The sequence below is a fragment of the Bos taurus genome, chromosome 15, assembly GCF_002263795.3.
Source record: "Bos taurus isolate L1 Dominette 01449 registration number 42190680 breed Hereford chromosome 15, ARS-UCD2.0, whole genome shotgun sequence".
In the NCBI taxonomy this organism is placed as follows: domain Eukaryota; kingdom Metazoa; phylum Chordata; class Mammalia; order Artiodactyla; family Bovidae; genus Bos; species Bos taurus.
Window position 1 is genome coordinate 8799398 of NC_037342.1, and position 15617 is coordinate 8815014.

The 15617-nt window shown below is 38.0% G+C and overlaps 1 protein-coding gene across 1 annotated transcript in view; it reads right to left on the bottom strand.

The window, feature by feature from the left end:
- CNTN5 (contactin 5) overlaps positions 1–15617 on the bottom strand; it is a 1670765-nt gene that overhangs the window by 15032 nt on the left and 1640116 nt on the right. Inside the window, exons 22-23 of the mRNA NM_001102211.2 lie at positions 9571–9757; positions 9015–9127 (exon numbers count right to left, since the gene is read on the bottom strand). Coding sequence (NP_001095681.2) covers positions 9015–9127; positions 9571–9757 — 300 coding nt within the window. The remainder of the gene's footprint in view (positions 1–9014; positions 9128–9570; positions 9758–15617) is intronic.

Here is a 15617-nt window from a genome sequence, read left to right on the forward strand (position 1 = left end):
TGTAGAGTCTTCTCTTGTGTTGTTGGAAGAGAGTGTTTGCTATGACCAGTTTGCTATGACTAGGGTGTTTGCTATGACCATATATGTATATGTTATATATACTGGAGAAGGCAATGGCACCCCACTCCAGTACTCTTGCCTGGAAAATCCCATGGACGGAGGAGCCTGGTAGGCTGCAGTCCACGGGGTCGCCAAGAGTCGGACACGACTGAGCGACTTCACTTTGACTTTTCACTTTCATGCATTGGAGGAGGAAATGGCAACCCACTCCAGTGTTCTTGCCTGAAGAATCCCATGGATAGAGGAGCCTGGTGGGCTGCTGTCTATGGGGTCACACAGAGTCAGACACAACTGAAGCGACTTAGCAGCATATATATATATATATATATATATATATACATATACACACACACATATATACATGGTATACATATATACATCTTCATGCTATACAAGCCATTTCTGTCTTAATTTTTAAAATATGATGAAAAACATGTAAGTATAATCAAATATAGAAATGATTGTATAAACTATTATGTATGAGTCATTTTAACTTGTGGGGATCACAGTAAAGGGCTGGATCTCATATTTGGAGTGAATATAAGATAAAAGAACAGCTGTAAAATACAGGAAGCTCTCCTGGAGGAGGGCATGACAATCCACTCCAGTATTCTTGCCTGGAGAATCCCACAGACAGAGGAGCATGGAGGGCTAGAGTCCATAAGGTAACAAAGAGTCTGATGCAACTGAAGTGACTTAGCATGCATGCAGGATATAGTCAATCAAGGAGACTAGCATGGCCATAGACCCTAAGCTCCCTGAAAAACTGGAGAAATATATGGATGGGCTTCACATTCTATAGGCTGTGGAATATATTTTCAATACAAGTGTACCTATATCTCAGGAGTCTGGCAGGCTCTAACTGGTAGCTAAATGGAATAAACAAATGAAAATTCCTATGTATTGATGGATCATATAATAACTATAAATAGCAGAAAGCAGAGGTAAAGGGGAAGATGTACGGTGAAATTTTAGTTGTTCAGACATGTCCGACTTTTTGCAACCCCATGGACTGTAGCCCACCAGGCTCCTCTGTTCATGGAATTCTCCAGGCGCAAATATTGGAGTGGGTAGCCCAGCTATTCCCCTCTCTAGGGGATAGAATCTTGGTCTCCTGCATTACAGGTGGATTATTTACCATCTGAGCCACCAGGAAAGGCCCTATATGGTGAAAGGGTTGTATATTGGGAAAGGATACTTCCAGTGTAGATTGAAAAATGAGACCTTGTTTTCTTGGCATGTAGCCTGAAGCCCTTATATTGAATTTCTCCTGAATGCACATGTCTTTTCTGAGTGGACAGAAGTTTCTCTTGGTGGAAAGAGGAATACTTGCTCTAGGGAAAGCATAGGTCTTGGGTATTTAGCCTTTATTTTCTCTTCCACTTAAGTTTAAATCTGTACAAGGAGAATATGGTAAGTATAAGATGGCTGTTCTACTTGATAATTTGAGAAGTTTCTTTCATAGCATAAAAAAAAAAAAAACCCACTCCCAAGATCATTAAGGAGAATTATGACTGAATATAAAAACAGAGAATATATCAATATCTGAGAAAAGAAGAGAAGCTAAAAGCAATGGAGAAAAGGAAAGATATACCCATTTGAATGCAGAGATGCAGAGAAGAGCAAGGAGAGATAAGAAAGCCTTCCTCGTACACAGGGTTATTGTTACCATCTTTCTAAATTCCATATATATGTGTTAGTATACTGTATTGGTGTTTTTCTTTCTGGCTTACTTCACTCTGTATAATAGGCTCCAGTTTCATCCACCTCATTAGAACTGATTCAAATGTATTCTTTTTAATGGCTGAGTAATACTCCATTGTGTATATGTACCATAGCTTTCTTATCCATTCATCTGCTGATGGGCATCTAGGTTGCTTCCATGTCCTGGCTATTATAAACAGTGCTGCAATGAACATTGGGGTACACGTGTCTCTTTCCCTTCTGGTTTCCTCAGTGTGTACTGGATGCTTGGGGCTGGTGCACTGGGACAACCCAGAGGGAGGGTAGGGGAGGGAGGAGGGAGGTGGGTTCAGGATGGGGAACGCGGGTATACCTGTGGCAGATTCATTTCGATATTTGCCAAAACTAATACAATATTGTAAAGTTTAAAAATAAAATAAAATTTAAAAAAAAAAAGCCTTCCTAAGTGAAAACTGCAAATAAATAGAGGAAACCAATAGAATGGGAGAGACTAGAGATCTCTTCAAGAAAATTAGTGATACCAAGGGAACATTTCATGCAAGGATTGGCTCAATAAAGGACAGAAATGGTATGGACCTAACAGAAGCAGAAGATATTAAGTAGCAATGGTAAGAATAAGCAGAAGAACTCTACAAAAAAGATCTTCATGACCCAGATAATCAAGATGGTGTGATCACTCACCTAGAATGTGAAGTCATGTGGGCCTTAGGAAGCATCACTACAAACAAAGCTAGTGGAGGTGATGGAATTCCAGCTGAGCTATCTTAAATCCTAAAAGATGATGCTGTGAAAGTGCTGCACTCAATATGTCACCAAATTTGGAAAACTCAGCAGTGGTCACAGGACTGGAAAAGGTCAGTTTTCATTCCAATCCCAAAGAAAGGCAATGCCAAAGAATGCTCAAGCTACCACACAATTGCACTCATCTCACACACTAGTAAAGTAATGCTCAAAATTCTCCAAGCCAGGCTTCAGCAATACATGAACCATGAACATCCAGATGTTCAACCTGGATCTAGAAAAGGTAGAGGAACCAGAGATCAAATTGCCAACATCTGCTGGATCATCGAAAATGCAAGAGTTCCAGAAAAACATCTATTTCTGCTTTGTTGACTTGCCAAAGCCTTTGACTGTGTGGATTACAACAAACTTTGGAAAATTCTTCAAGAGATGGGAATACCAAAACACCTTACCTGCCTCCTGAGAAATGTGTATGCAGGTCAAGAAGCAATGGTTAGAACCAGACATGGAATAATGAACTGGTTCCAAATTGGGAAAGGAATACATCAAGGCTGTATATTCTCAGCCTGCTTATTTAACATATATGCAGAGTATATCATGCGAAATGCCGGGCTGGAAGAAGCACAACTGGAATCAAGTTTGCTGGGAGAAATATCAATAACCTCAGATATGCAGATACACCACCCTTATGGCAGAAAGTGAAAAGGAAGGAAAGAATCTCTTGATGAAAGTGAAAGAGGAGTATAAAAGAGCTGGTTTAAAACTCAACATTCAAAAAGCTAAGATCATGGCATCTGGTCCCACCTCTTCATGGCACGTAGATGGGGAAACAATGAAAACAGTGAGACTGCAGCCATGACATTAACAGATGCTTGCTCCTTTGAATAAAAGCTAGGCAAACCCTGGCAGCATAATAGAAAGCAGAGACTTTACTTTGCCAACAAAAGTTTCCCTCATCAGAGTTATGGTCTTTCCAGTAGTCATGTATGGGTTTGAGAGTTGGACTATAAAGAAAGCTGTGCACTGAATAATTGATGCTTTTTAACTGTGGTGGTGGAGAAGACTCTTGAGAGTCTCTTGGACTGCAAGGAGATCCAGCCAGTCCATCCTAAAGGAGATCAATCCTGAATATTCATTGGAAGGACTGGTGCTGAAGCTGAAGCTCCAATACTTTGGCCACCTGATGCGAAGAACTGACTCACTGGAAAAGACCCTGATGCTGGAAAAGATTGAAGGCAGGAGAAGGGGATGACAGAGCACAAGATATTTGGATGGCATCCCCAACTTGATGGGCATGAATTTGAGCAAGCCCCGGGAATTGGTGATGGACAGGGAAGCCTGGTGTGCTGCAGTCTATGGGGTCACAAAGAGTCGGACATGACTGAGCAACTGAACTGATACTTTAGTCCAGAGTTATGTTGTCATTTTTGGAAGTGCCAGTAACAGATGCAACATGTGTTAAAGATACTAAGTATTCCAGATCCAGACCCCAAACTAGTGGAGTTATAAAAACAAAGTTTTTTTTTTTTTTTCATTTGAAAATACTTATTTGGGAAAAGTAAGTTACATTAAGAAATTTCTTTGAAATTTTTTCCAGTTTTCTGACAACTGATATGCAATATATTAAGGAAACAAGGATTTGATTCTGAATTGGGAACTGTAAAATGAATCACATATTAATTGACCTGAAGAAGTGATGAATATGCTAAATAAGCTCCCACATTTGACTCAACTTTTTATATGGAAAGCTATCTTGTTTGAGAGTAAATAACTTGTAGCCATGTCTACAAAAGACAATTATTTTTCAGCATTTTTCTGGTTCTTCATGTTTCTATTACTCTTACTTATTAATAGAAGCTGTGATGTTTTGAAAATATTACTATTAAATCTAGACGTCTTAAACAAAATCCCAAGAAGTCCAAGTTCTCTTGGACAATCTCAAAGAACAGTGAGAAATTTCACTAAATACGTAATGCTTAACGTTTATTTGAATAGATTCAATGTTAATGTGTTGCCTATGACACAATTATAAATAGTTCAAGTCCATCCTTCTCTCACTATATTCTTGCTCACTTTGAGGTTCCTGATAAGTTTTGTGATGGGGAGACTGATTTTTTTTTCTTTCTCTTAACACATTTGAGTGATATTTTCTGTATCATTGTGTATTTCTTTGGTAATATCTTGTCCTTATGTATGTTGCTGACACCTCGATCTCTGGAATCAAATAGGGAAGTAAGATCCATGCTTTCTTAGAAAATGGACTGATCTAACCCCAAACTCTTGCTGTTTTATCTTACTATTTTATGTTATTTTTGTTATTATTATTATTATTTTTTTTTTTGGCTGCACTGGGTCTTTGTTGCTGCCTGAAGGCTCTCTCTGGTTGCGGTGAGCAGGGGCTACTCTCTAGCTGCTGAGCATGGGCTCTAGATCATATAGGCTTGAGTAGTTGTGGAGCATGGGCTTAGCTGTGCAACGGCATGTAGAATCCTTCCAGACCAAGGATTGAACCGGTGTCCCCTCCCAACCACTGGACTCACCAGGGAAGTCCATGATCTAAATCATTGAGAATAAATTGCACCTAGTATATACTACCTTAACTATGAAAAAGCAGAGTTCAGTGGATCACTTATGGATCAAGTCTATGGAACAAGTCCGTTTACCCTCATATTTATCACTTATCAATCATTTTCAAAATCTTGAAATTTCTAGATGAGGATTTCCCCTTAATTCATCCACCTTAAGCTAGACTTGATGCAAAAGATAAAATACACCATCTCCGTACTTTAAACTTCATGCACTGACCCCTACTTCTAGTTTCCAGGCTCAAATTTGCATACCATGTATCTCTAGAGATCTCTTTTGCTTGTAAAAGCAAAGTAATTGGTCAAGATAAAAAGTGAAAATAAATTTGCCTTCCTTTTGATATTGTGATTAATTGTGGAAGTTCTCTCTTACTTTGATTAACAGGAAGTCCTCTACCACAAATTTTCCAAGAATTCTAAGAGGTGAACTCAGTCTTAATAGGTCTGAATCTTTACAACCCCATGGACTGTAGCCTGCTAGACTCCTTTGTCTGTGGGGTTTCCCAGGCAAGAATCCTGGGGTGGGTAGCCGTTCCCTCCTTCAGAGGATCTTCCCAACTCAGGCGATGAACCAAGGTCTCCTGCATTGCAGGCAGGCTCCTTATTGTCTGAGCCACCAGGGAAGCCTCTTATTGGGTCATTTCCCTGGTGGCTCAGATGGTAAAGCGTCTGCCTACAATGCGGGAGACCTGGGTTCAATCCCTGGGTTGGAAAGATCTCCTGGAGAAGGAAATGGCAACCCACTCCAGTATTCTTGCCTGGAAAATCCCATGGATGGAGGAGCCTGGTAGGCTACAGTCCATGGGTCACAAAGAGTCAGACACGACTGAGTGACTTCACTACCTCAAATTAACTCATGGGAAGAGAAATGATTAGTGTGTTGACATGTCCCTAGTTTTGTTAATCTATTGCAACTGCTACACACTATGTTTAAGAAGAGGGCTCACTATTACATTGGTGCCATTTTTGGTCTGGTGGTAGTTTTCTGGGGATGTAGTAGGATGTAGTAGGGTTGGGAAGGTCCCCTGGAGAAGAGAATGACAACCCACTCCAGTATTCTTGCCTGGAGAATTCCATTCCTGGTGGGTTGCAATCCATGGGTTTGTAAAGTGTCAGACAGGACTGACCAACTAACACTTCACTTCAGCAGGAATCAAATATTCTCCCTCTGAGTATCATACTGTCCACTCCATATTTGTGTGAACCTCCCTCCAGACGATATGGGTGTTTTAGCTGCATGTAGATCCTTGCCTAGGCAGCTCTTGTGTAGTTCTTTTCCAAGTCATGCTCTGAAAAGGAAGATCCAATCTTGTGTTCCCTAGGTTCCATCTCATTAGTTTATATTCATGGCTACTGTTGCATTTAGCTTATATTCACATTCCTGTTCCATTGTGCCTATGTCAATAGGAGCTTTCATGCCTAGTCACTTGCCCTGTGAAAACCAGACCTTTGTAGGGGAACCCAGGCTTTACCTCAGTCATCAGTATGAAGTTCCCTTCCCACAAGGGGCCCTTTGCATCATTCCTGCCAGTAGGTCTCCCACTGGGAATTAGCCCATCTATCAGAAGATCTAATAAGGTAGACTCTACTTGTTACCATCAGGCTCCTTTCTTAGAAACTAGATTTTCCCTCTTGGGGACATAAAGAGGTGAGACCATTTCAAGGAATAAAAGAAAAAAAAAAAAGCTCTGTCAATGTGTGCCTGCTTGGCACTATTTCCACAACTAAGATGGACAACATTAGAGATTCTTCTTCCCACAACAAAGTATTCCAAGGGGGTTTGCACTGTTTTCATTGAGATAGAACTGGCAGGCAACTTTTAAAGATCAAATTCTTCTGCTAAAATATTAAAAAGTTCTACCTACTGGGTAAAATTCCTCCAATAAGAAAAATAGTAGCTAATTTTTTTAGTAAGCACTTTCTATACACTAAACATTTTACACAAATTGTCTTATTTAATCCTTAATAAATCCTCTATGATACTATTTTTGCATTTAAAAATATTGATCTCTTTATTTTTTATTTGGCTATGTCAGATCTTAGCTGCAGTACACAGAATCTTCCTGTGGGATCTTCTCATTGCAGCAGACGGACTCCATTTGTTGCTCTTGGGCTCAGTAGTTGCTGCAGCACACAGGCTTTGTTGCTCCATGGTGGGTGGGATCTTAGTTTTATGACTTGGGATTACAACCACCACCCCTTCATTGCAAGGTGATTCTTAACCACTGGATCACCAAGGAAATCCCCTATATTTGCTTTTTTTTTAAGTTAAAATGAAACTCAGTTTAAGCAACTAGTTCAAAGTTATAGAACTGGGATTTGAACTGGTGTCTGTCTTACTTAAGGGTCGGTTCTCTTTCCCCACTCCACATAACAAATGGAAAGGCCATGCTAGGAAAACACACACCTGATAATATACACTTGTGACTAACTGCATAAAATACCTCTAGTTGGGTCAAAATTAATGTTTTCATCCTTCTTAGAAGCACTGAGCATAAAGAGATGAGTAAGACAGAGGCTTTGCCTTCAATCATGTATAGTCTGGGCAGGGAGATAGCGACATGTAAGGAGGTTAAGCAGTTGTGTGATAGAAGGGACAAACGTAGGCAAGGATGAGGGTCATTTCACCGGGAGCCCTATGCCCAGCTTCATGTTTTCTCCAGGTTGTGTGGTGCTTCTTTTCTTCGCTGAGAGTTGCCCAAAGCCAAATGGCTCTTCCAGGCAGTCATATGCTTTCATCTACCATCTATTTTCCTCTCCAGTTTGAGAGACTGCTTGCCACACTTTTAATGAGATCAGGTTGGTGATCCATCGCCATTTATGACCATATTGTTACCCTTAATCATTGGAGGATCTACTTGCCTTAGACTACAAGGTGTGAAGACGAGGGGAAGAGTGTGGAAAGAAGAGGACTAGGGAAGGATACAGAGAGAATGGCTCACCTGTTCTCCCCCAAAGATCAAATTCAATGTCCCTGAAGATTAGGACAGATTTGAGAGAGTGTTTAGTGTGAGGGTGTTTATGATCCATAATAATTCTAGTCTGTAAGAAGTACTATACTTTGTACCTGAATATATTCTTCTTGGGAATTATTTAACTTAAAAATGTATTTCATTTATACCTATTCCAGATTTTAGCTTCAGAATTTAGCCCTTTGTACATCAAATACTGTATTACCATCTCAGATAATTGAACAGCCACCTAAATAATGCTTTTCAGTCTAAAGATAATCATTGAAATATTTAAAAATTCTGTTATAAATAATAACCATTAATGATTCTGTATGAGTTTAAGAAATAGAATCCAATATTATGGAAGAAGAATTTGAAGTTCAGCTAATTCAATACCTAGATCACATATTACTTAAAATCAGAGACAAAGTTGTTCTAAACATTTTTATATTTTCACATCTCTTGCTGGCACATAGCAGGATGACTTATGTGAAATGTTGCATCTATTTTGGAGCCAGCTGTCTCTCTCCCTGGTCTCTCTCATATCCCCTGTGCTGACCCTAGCATTTTTTTCTTTTTGTGTTTCTTTGCTAATGGAAAGTCTTTCTACTCAAACTAAGTGGTCCAGTCTTTTCCATCTGCCAGGACAGTTTGTCTTTGGGGAGAGAATGCCAAGACTCTCTGTCAAAGTTATGCCTATCCTGACAGTGCATCATGGAACCATCTTCACCCTGTGTTCAAATTGTTGTCTTTTCTACCCATTTGTTTCCTATGCCTTGTGTAGCTGAAACTGATTTTGATTGCCTTGACTTCCCCAGTGTATGAAGGCAGTTTCTAGAATATAGGTAGAACAATGTTTGAGGGGAAAAAAACAGCTATGTTAATAGGTCTTTTCATGCCTTTTTAATTGCACATCCTCACAATAGCAATTTTTGAGATGCATGTCTATCAAACAGAGTGAACACACACTGACCTTGTAGCCCATGACTTCAGACTCGTTGGCTAATGGTCTGACAGGGTCCCAGCCCAGGGAAAGCTGAGAGCCCTGTTGCTCCCACCTGAGGTTGTTAGGTGCTTGACTGGGGGCTGCAAAATGAAAAGAAAAGTGAGTGCAAGAGATATCTTAAATACCTTTATTCACTTAAATTCTTGTGAGTATTTCAATCTTTTTTTGTGTTTAGTAGTTGGCTGGCACCATAGGCTTCCTTCCAGTGAGAATCAGATAAGGAGGGTTTTGCTCCAGGAGTATCACTTTAATAGCTACTCTGCTGAGCTTTTGAACCCAAATCCTTTTATCTCCCTTCTGTGTCAAAAATCGCTTAGCCTTGTTGCACAGGAAGATAACCTTTATCTACTGTGAATGCAAAATTTTCTGAGCTAGTTTTAGAATTCAGATCTAAGCATTGAAGCGAGACTAGGAATCAAAACTCCTCTTCAACTCATTTTATTATGTACCTCATGTGGCTTTCAGAAATGTTAAAAGATGTTTCTCTTTTGTCTGAGACAAACACAAAGCCCAGGTCACTTACGGGATTTCTTGGTGGCTGCACTCACTTCACTGCTGGGTGGCCCATATCCGGCTCCATTATAAGCCCTCACTGTGAAGTGATATAACGTATTTCCTTCTAACCCTGTCAGGATGATGGATGACTCGTTCCCCCTCGTTTTGACGGTTTCTGCTGCATCTTCTTGTTCCATGTCTTTCCGATAACCAATCTGTCAACAAATTATCACACAACGGATTAATTTTAAAGTTTCCCCCGTTGAACTTTTTTTTTTACCCCTTGGATGTTTCTCAAACCCACCTCTGGGAAATCATTCCTGTATCACCCAACGAATAGGTTCTACTAATGAAGCCAATCTCAGTCTTAACTGCTGCCTGATTTGCATCTGTGTAAACCATAGCACCTTAACAGTACTCGGCAAAGCAGTTGAAAGGTGCTACCTTGTAGCCTAGTAGCATGAAAAGTTATTCATGAAGTTGAAGAAGTTCCTTTCTCATACATCATTGGGACCATTTCCCATTCAAAGCCATCTAGCTTTTAATTAATTATTTAAGAAAGAGACATGAGGAATATTTCCTCCTCAGCCCCACACAGAGGTGAATCACACAGCTGGATGAGTTTAAAAGAGAAGAGGTGAGAGAACACTCATGATAATTTGGAACGGTATCTTGGACTGCAAGGAGATCCAATCAGTCCATCCTAAAGGAGATCAGTCCTGGGTGTTCATTGGAAGGACTGATGCTGAAGCTGAAACTTCAGTACTGTGGCCACCTCATGCGAAGAGCTGACTCATTGGAAAAGACTCTGATGCTGGGAGGGATTGGGGGCAGGAGGAGAAGGGGATGACAGAGGATGAGATGGTTGGTTGGCATCACTGACTCGATGCACATGAATTTGGGTGAACTCCAGGAGTTGGTGATGGACAGGGAGGCCTGGTGTGCTGCGATTCATGAGGTCGCAAAGAGTTGGACATGACTGAGCGACTGAACTGAACTGAACTGAAATACATAAAAATAACATTACTAGGATTTGGGAGGGTGGCAGAAGGGAATAGCTCTTTGTCAAAGCGCACTTTGTGCATTGAGATGATCTTTCCTGGTTATACACTCTTGGTGGCTGGTCTCATACCAAACTTGATCACTTTAAGAGATTCAGCAATCATCTGTGTATATCTAATGCTTAACCCTATTTGTACATTAGAACTTAATTATACATGAAGGCATAACAGGGTAGTTTCCCTCCCCCCACCCCTACTTCTTTATCTTGGTAAAAATAAAGGAAGAGTAATAGTTCCTTTTCCAGTTAATTACTGTGGTGAAAGAAGTATATTTCTGCAACCATTGCACCTCCTTCAAGTGCTTTGTCTATAGGCTAGAAAGTCAAACATCACAGTTCCAGATTCTGGTACAAAATTCGGGCAGTGAGGAATTTGTTTGATACTTGATATATTCTGGATTATACCTTGGACACCCACTTCCTTGAGTCCATTGGGAGGTACCAGAGGCTGCTCTCTTCCAGGAAAAAAAAGGACTGGAATCCCTTTCCCAACCCTCTTCCAGCCTAGATGCTGGCTGAAGGCAGAGGGAGTAAAAAATGTCCAGAGGAGGAGGAAAGTTAGAAATTATAACTGCAGCCTTATGACATGAAGACTGTAACAGCCATATTTTCTTCTTTATATTGTTTCATATCTAAAAATTAAATAGCCTGGGTCCCTTCCTTTCTTGTGAAAGAGTATTGTGCATAGGTAACTTTCTATTGTAGCCTGTTAGAGGAGACAGACAGGTTGACTAAAGGAATTTTCTTGGCTCTCCATTTTAAGGAGATGGTGAGTACATTTTCATTTGTTTAAGAAATATTTGCACAATGTCAGTATGGAACATTTCCACTGACAATTGTTACTTTCAGGGAACTGTTGAATGGGTAGAAGAATGTGTATGGATACTGAGTAATGAAAAGGATCTAGTACTTTAGTTTTCAACATCCATTTCACCCTCATTCTAGTGTGTCTTCCTGGACTGAAGAGATGAAAAAATAAACACCATATTTCCAAGGCTCCCTTGCAGTTAGGGCTCTGAATATATTTTAGGTATAGCATATACATATGCATACAGATGCATATGCCTGGTATTTGAAAGTAAAAGTGAGATATAGATTGGGGAGATATAGATTGAACTTCCACCAATTCTGGTGTTTTATTTTTTTTTTTTTCCTTTTGATTTGTTTTTTGCCTACAAGTATAGTAACAGAGACATTATTTTTCCTTTCCCCTTCACCCTCTGACTGTGGCAGCAAAACTGAATGGCTCATTGTCCAAGCATTAGCTTTATGGGAGTTAAGAAGCCACACACAAGAAAACCATTTTGTTGGTGCAAATTATAGTAACATGGTGGAATTCCGGAACTGGCAGTAACATCAGAGGCTTCCAGATCACAAAGTCTTCTTGAATGTGGAGCTGTCCTGTTTGTGATGACTTCCAAACAAACCAGGGCAGTGGAGTGTGGGACTAGGGCTGGAGATTTACTGGTTTTAGTAGACATCAGTGTCTTCCTCTGTGTCTTGGTCCACTGATTAGCTTTAATAGTCATTTTTCAAAGATCATGGAGTCTGTTAATTTAATTCAATAATTTTGTAAACAGTTTAATACTTATAATAAAATACTTCCTATTTAAGCTAGAGTAGTTTAATTCTTTGCAATTAAACACTGTCTGACACACCTACACAGCTCTTGGGGAAAAAAGTGTATATAGTTAATAAGGGACTTCCCCAGTGGCTCAGTGGTAAGCAATCCATCTGTAATGCAGGAGACACAGTTTCAAGCCTTAGGTTGGGAAGATCCCCTGGAGGATGGCTTGGCAACATACTCCAGTACTCTTACCTGAAGAATCCCATGGACTGAGAAGCATTGCAGGCTACAGTCCACAGGGTCGCAAAGAGTCAGACACGACTAAAGCAACTAACCACGTACTCACATAGTAAGATAATCATAATCAAATTCCTGTTTGTCATCCTTGTCTTTTCACAGATTTGAACTGGCATACAGCTGAATGAATGAACTTCAGAAATTTGTTTGATTAAGCTGAAATGCTCTAACCCTGACTTCTGTATTATGTTTGCCCCATTATTCCTAATTCCAAGAGCTAACTTATCTTGTTTCATTTTCAGCATACTTTTAACTGAAGAAATCTAAGCTATTTTCAGACTACAAAATTGAATGACATGTTGTTGGATGAACAAATGTGTATCTTTCTCCTTCCCAATGATGTATCTGATTTTCAGATCTCTGTTTCAACTTTCTTTAATTGGCTGGATTATTTTAAGTTAGTTAAATATATATATTTGAGAGAGTTTAGTGTGATTAAATTCAACAGATTACAGATTTCTATACAAACACAGATTCCAATACAAAGTCTGGACTTCTAAATATTGAATGTTTAATATGCTGATGAATCACCATGAAATTAAACATCCTAAATAAAAGATATTATGTTCTTAAGTGACAGATTTTGAAAAAATATAAATTCTAGCTGTACCAGATAAAACCTGTCATAAATCTAAAATTTTTTTAAAAAGGCATTATTTCTCTTTCTGGAATTTTGAAAAAGAAAAAAGAGCTGGAAGAGTTATTACCTTTACAGAGAAATAATAATTTTATTTCCTACGTTTTTGGTGGAGGAGAGGATAAATCAGAAAAGCAGAAAAACATATGGAGTTTAATATCATGCTTATCTAGTGATTCTTAACTTGGAATTGAGGTAATATAGTATTCATAAGTCACACTATACCTTTTAAAGTTGAAACTTCCTCTTTATTCAATTTATTTCTCCATGATTCAATTCTATCATGATGATAAATTTCATCAACATATAAATTTTGAACTCTCTATGAGATCACTTGAAATGAAGTTTAAAACATTTTAAAAGACACAAATATCTGAAACTAGAAGCATAGATAACCTGCTATTTTATCACTTTCACACAATTGGGGTTTTCATGGGTGTGTTTTTATTACATTACATTATTATACCCTTCTAGTATTTTTATTACATATAGCTAATAAATCACGTACTTATAGTCACATATGAATATTTTCCCATTTTGATAGTAATAATTTATCATATCCCTTGTGTACCAAATACCATTTAACCATTGTTCTTTTGTGGAACATTTGGGTAGCTTCCAAATTTGTTCTCTTACTTAAAATGTTGACATGAGTATGTTCTTTGTTCATGTATATTGTTTCCAACATATTGGAGTAATTCCCCAGAACAGAATCCTACACAGGAGATTATAGGATCCAAAATTATTGAAATTTTTATACTTCTGAAACAAAAGTGCTACACTTGATTTTCAAATAGTTTGTACTAATTTTCTTTTTTTTTTTTAATTAATTTTATTTTATTTTTAAACCTTACATAATTGTATTAGTTTTGCCAAATACACTGTAATGTTGCCAGCTCTACATATATCATGGTTGTGGATTCAGAGGCCTACATTTTAATCATATTTTTGAAATCTATAAGTTTCATATAATGGGACAAGTTACTTAACCACTGAATCTCTATATCCTTATTTATAAAGCAGCTAAAATACTACTTACTTCAGTTTTATGAATTGTTTTCAGACAGCTCCCCTATTGTCATTCAACTACTTAAACTATTTTGTTTCTTGGTGGTTTAATATTTCTGATTTTTGTAACTTGTAAGTCTGTTTTCTTTTTTCTTGCTATCCTTCACATTGTTTTATTTTCTGACTTCATTCCTCAAAATTATGTTTACTTATGTGTAATATAAATAGTGGCAGGCAGGAAGCATGAATTCTGAGTCAGCCAATAGCTTTAAGAGTGTAAATTTGAACTTAAATCTGCAGGATGCTTTTCTTAGTAGATAACCCATTTTTTCCAAAATTGATTCTCCAGCAACTTAGTAGTAGTAGTAGTAGTAGGATAATGATAATTTTAACTATGCAGATAACATACTCAGTTATCTGATATGATAATTCTAAGATATTCATGTCATACACAATCTAGTTTCCTTACATGAAGTTATAGGATTTAAATCTACCACTGCTGCTGTATGTAGTCAAAGATTACTGGATGAGCCACAGACTTCCCCCTATTTCCCAGTTTTTATTTAGTCACATTTACAATCATTGAAGGATTCTTCCTATCTGATTTTTGTTACCTGTTAGTTTTTAAAAGCATAATTCTTACCTGCTGTATTCCCTTGTTTTATAACTTAAATTGCACTCAGTGGTCACTGCTCATTCAATAGTGTATTTCCTGAATTTAATAAACAGCTCTATTATCTGATGTTATTTAAATTGCAAAAATTTTTGCACCATTGCAAGTAATTTATTCTCTAGTAAGGTTAGATTTTTTTTTTAAATAATCAAAATGCATAGTGAAATGTAAATATTTTACCATACTTTGAGTTTTTCAAAACTATTAAATTATTCATTCAAAAGTTTTTTTGAATATGCATTATTTACCAAGCACTGTGCCTGCAGGCAACTGGGGATTAATGGTGAGTCCAAAAAGACACAGGCAGAACACAGAGGAATTTTAGGACTGTGAAACTATTATGTACAATTTACAATGGTAGATACATTTTGTCAGAAGACTTAGAATGTAGACATCAACAGTGACTCCTCATTTGTTTTATTTTTATTGAAGTATAGTTGACTTATAATGTTGTGTTAATTACTACTGTACAGCAAAGTGATTCAGTTATATACATTCTTTTTTATGTTCTTTTCCCTTATGGTTTATCATAGGATATTGACTATGGTTCACTGTGCTATACAGTAAGACATTCTTATTTATCCATTCTATGTTTAAAAGCTTATATTTTCTAACCCTACCTCCCACTGTATTCATTCCCCAACCCCCTTCCCTTTGGCAACCACCAATCTGATCTCTGTTTTTGATTCTGATTTTGTTTTGTAAATAGGTTAATTTGTGTCATATTTTAGATTACACATATAAGTTATATCATATGGTATTTGTCCTCTTTCTGCCTTACTTCACTTAGTATGATAATCTCCAGGTCCTCCATGTTGCTGCAAAGAGTGAAT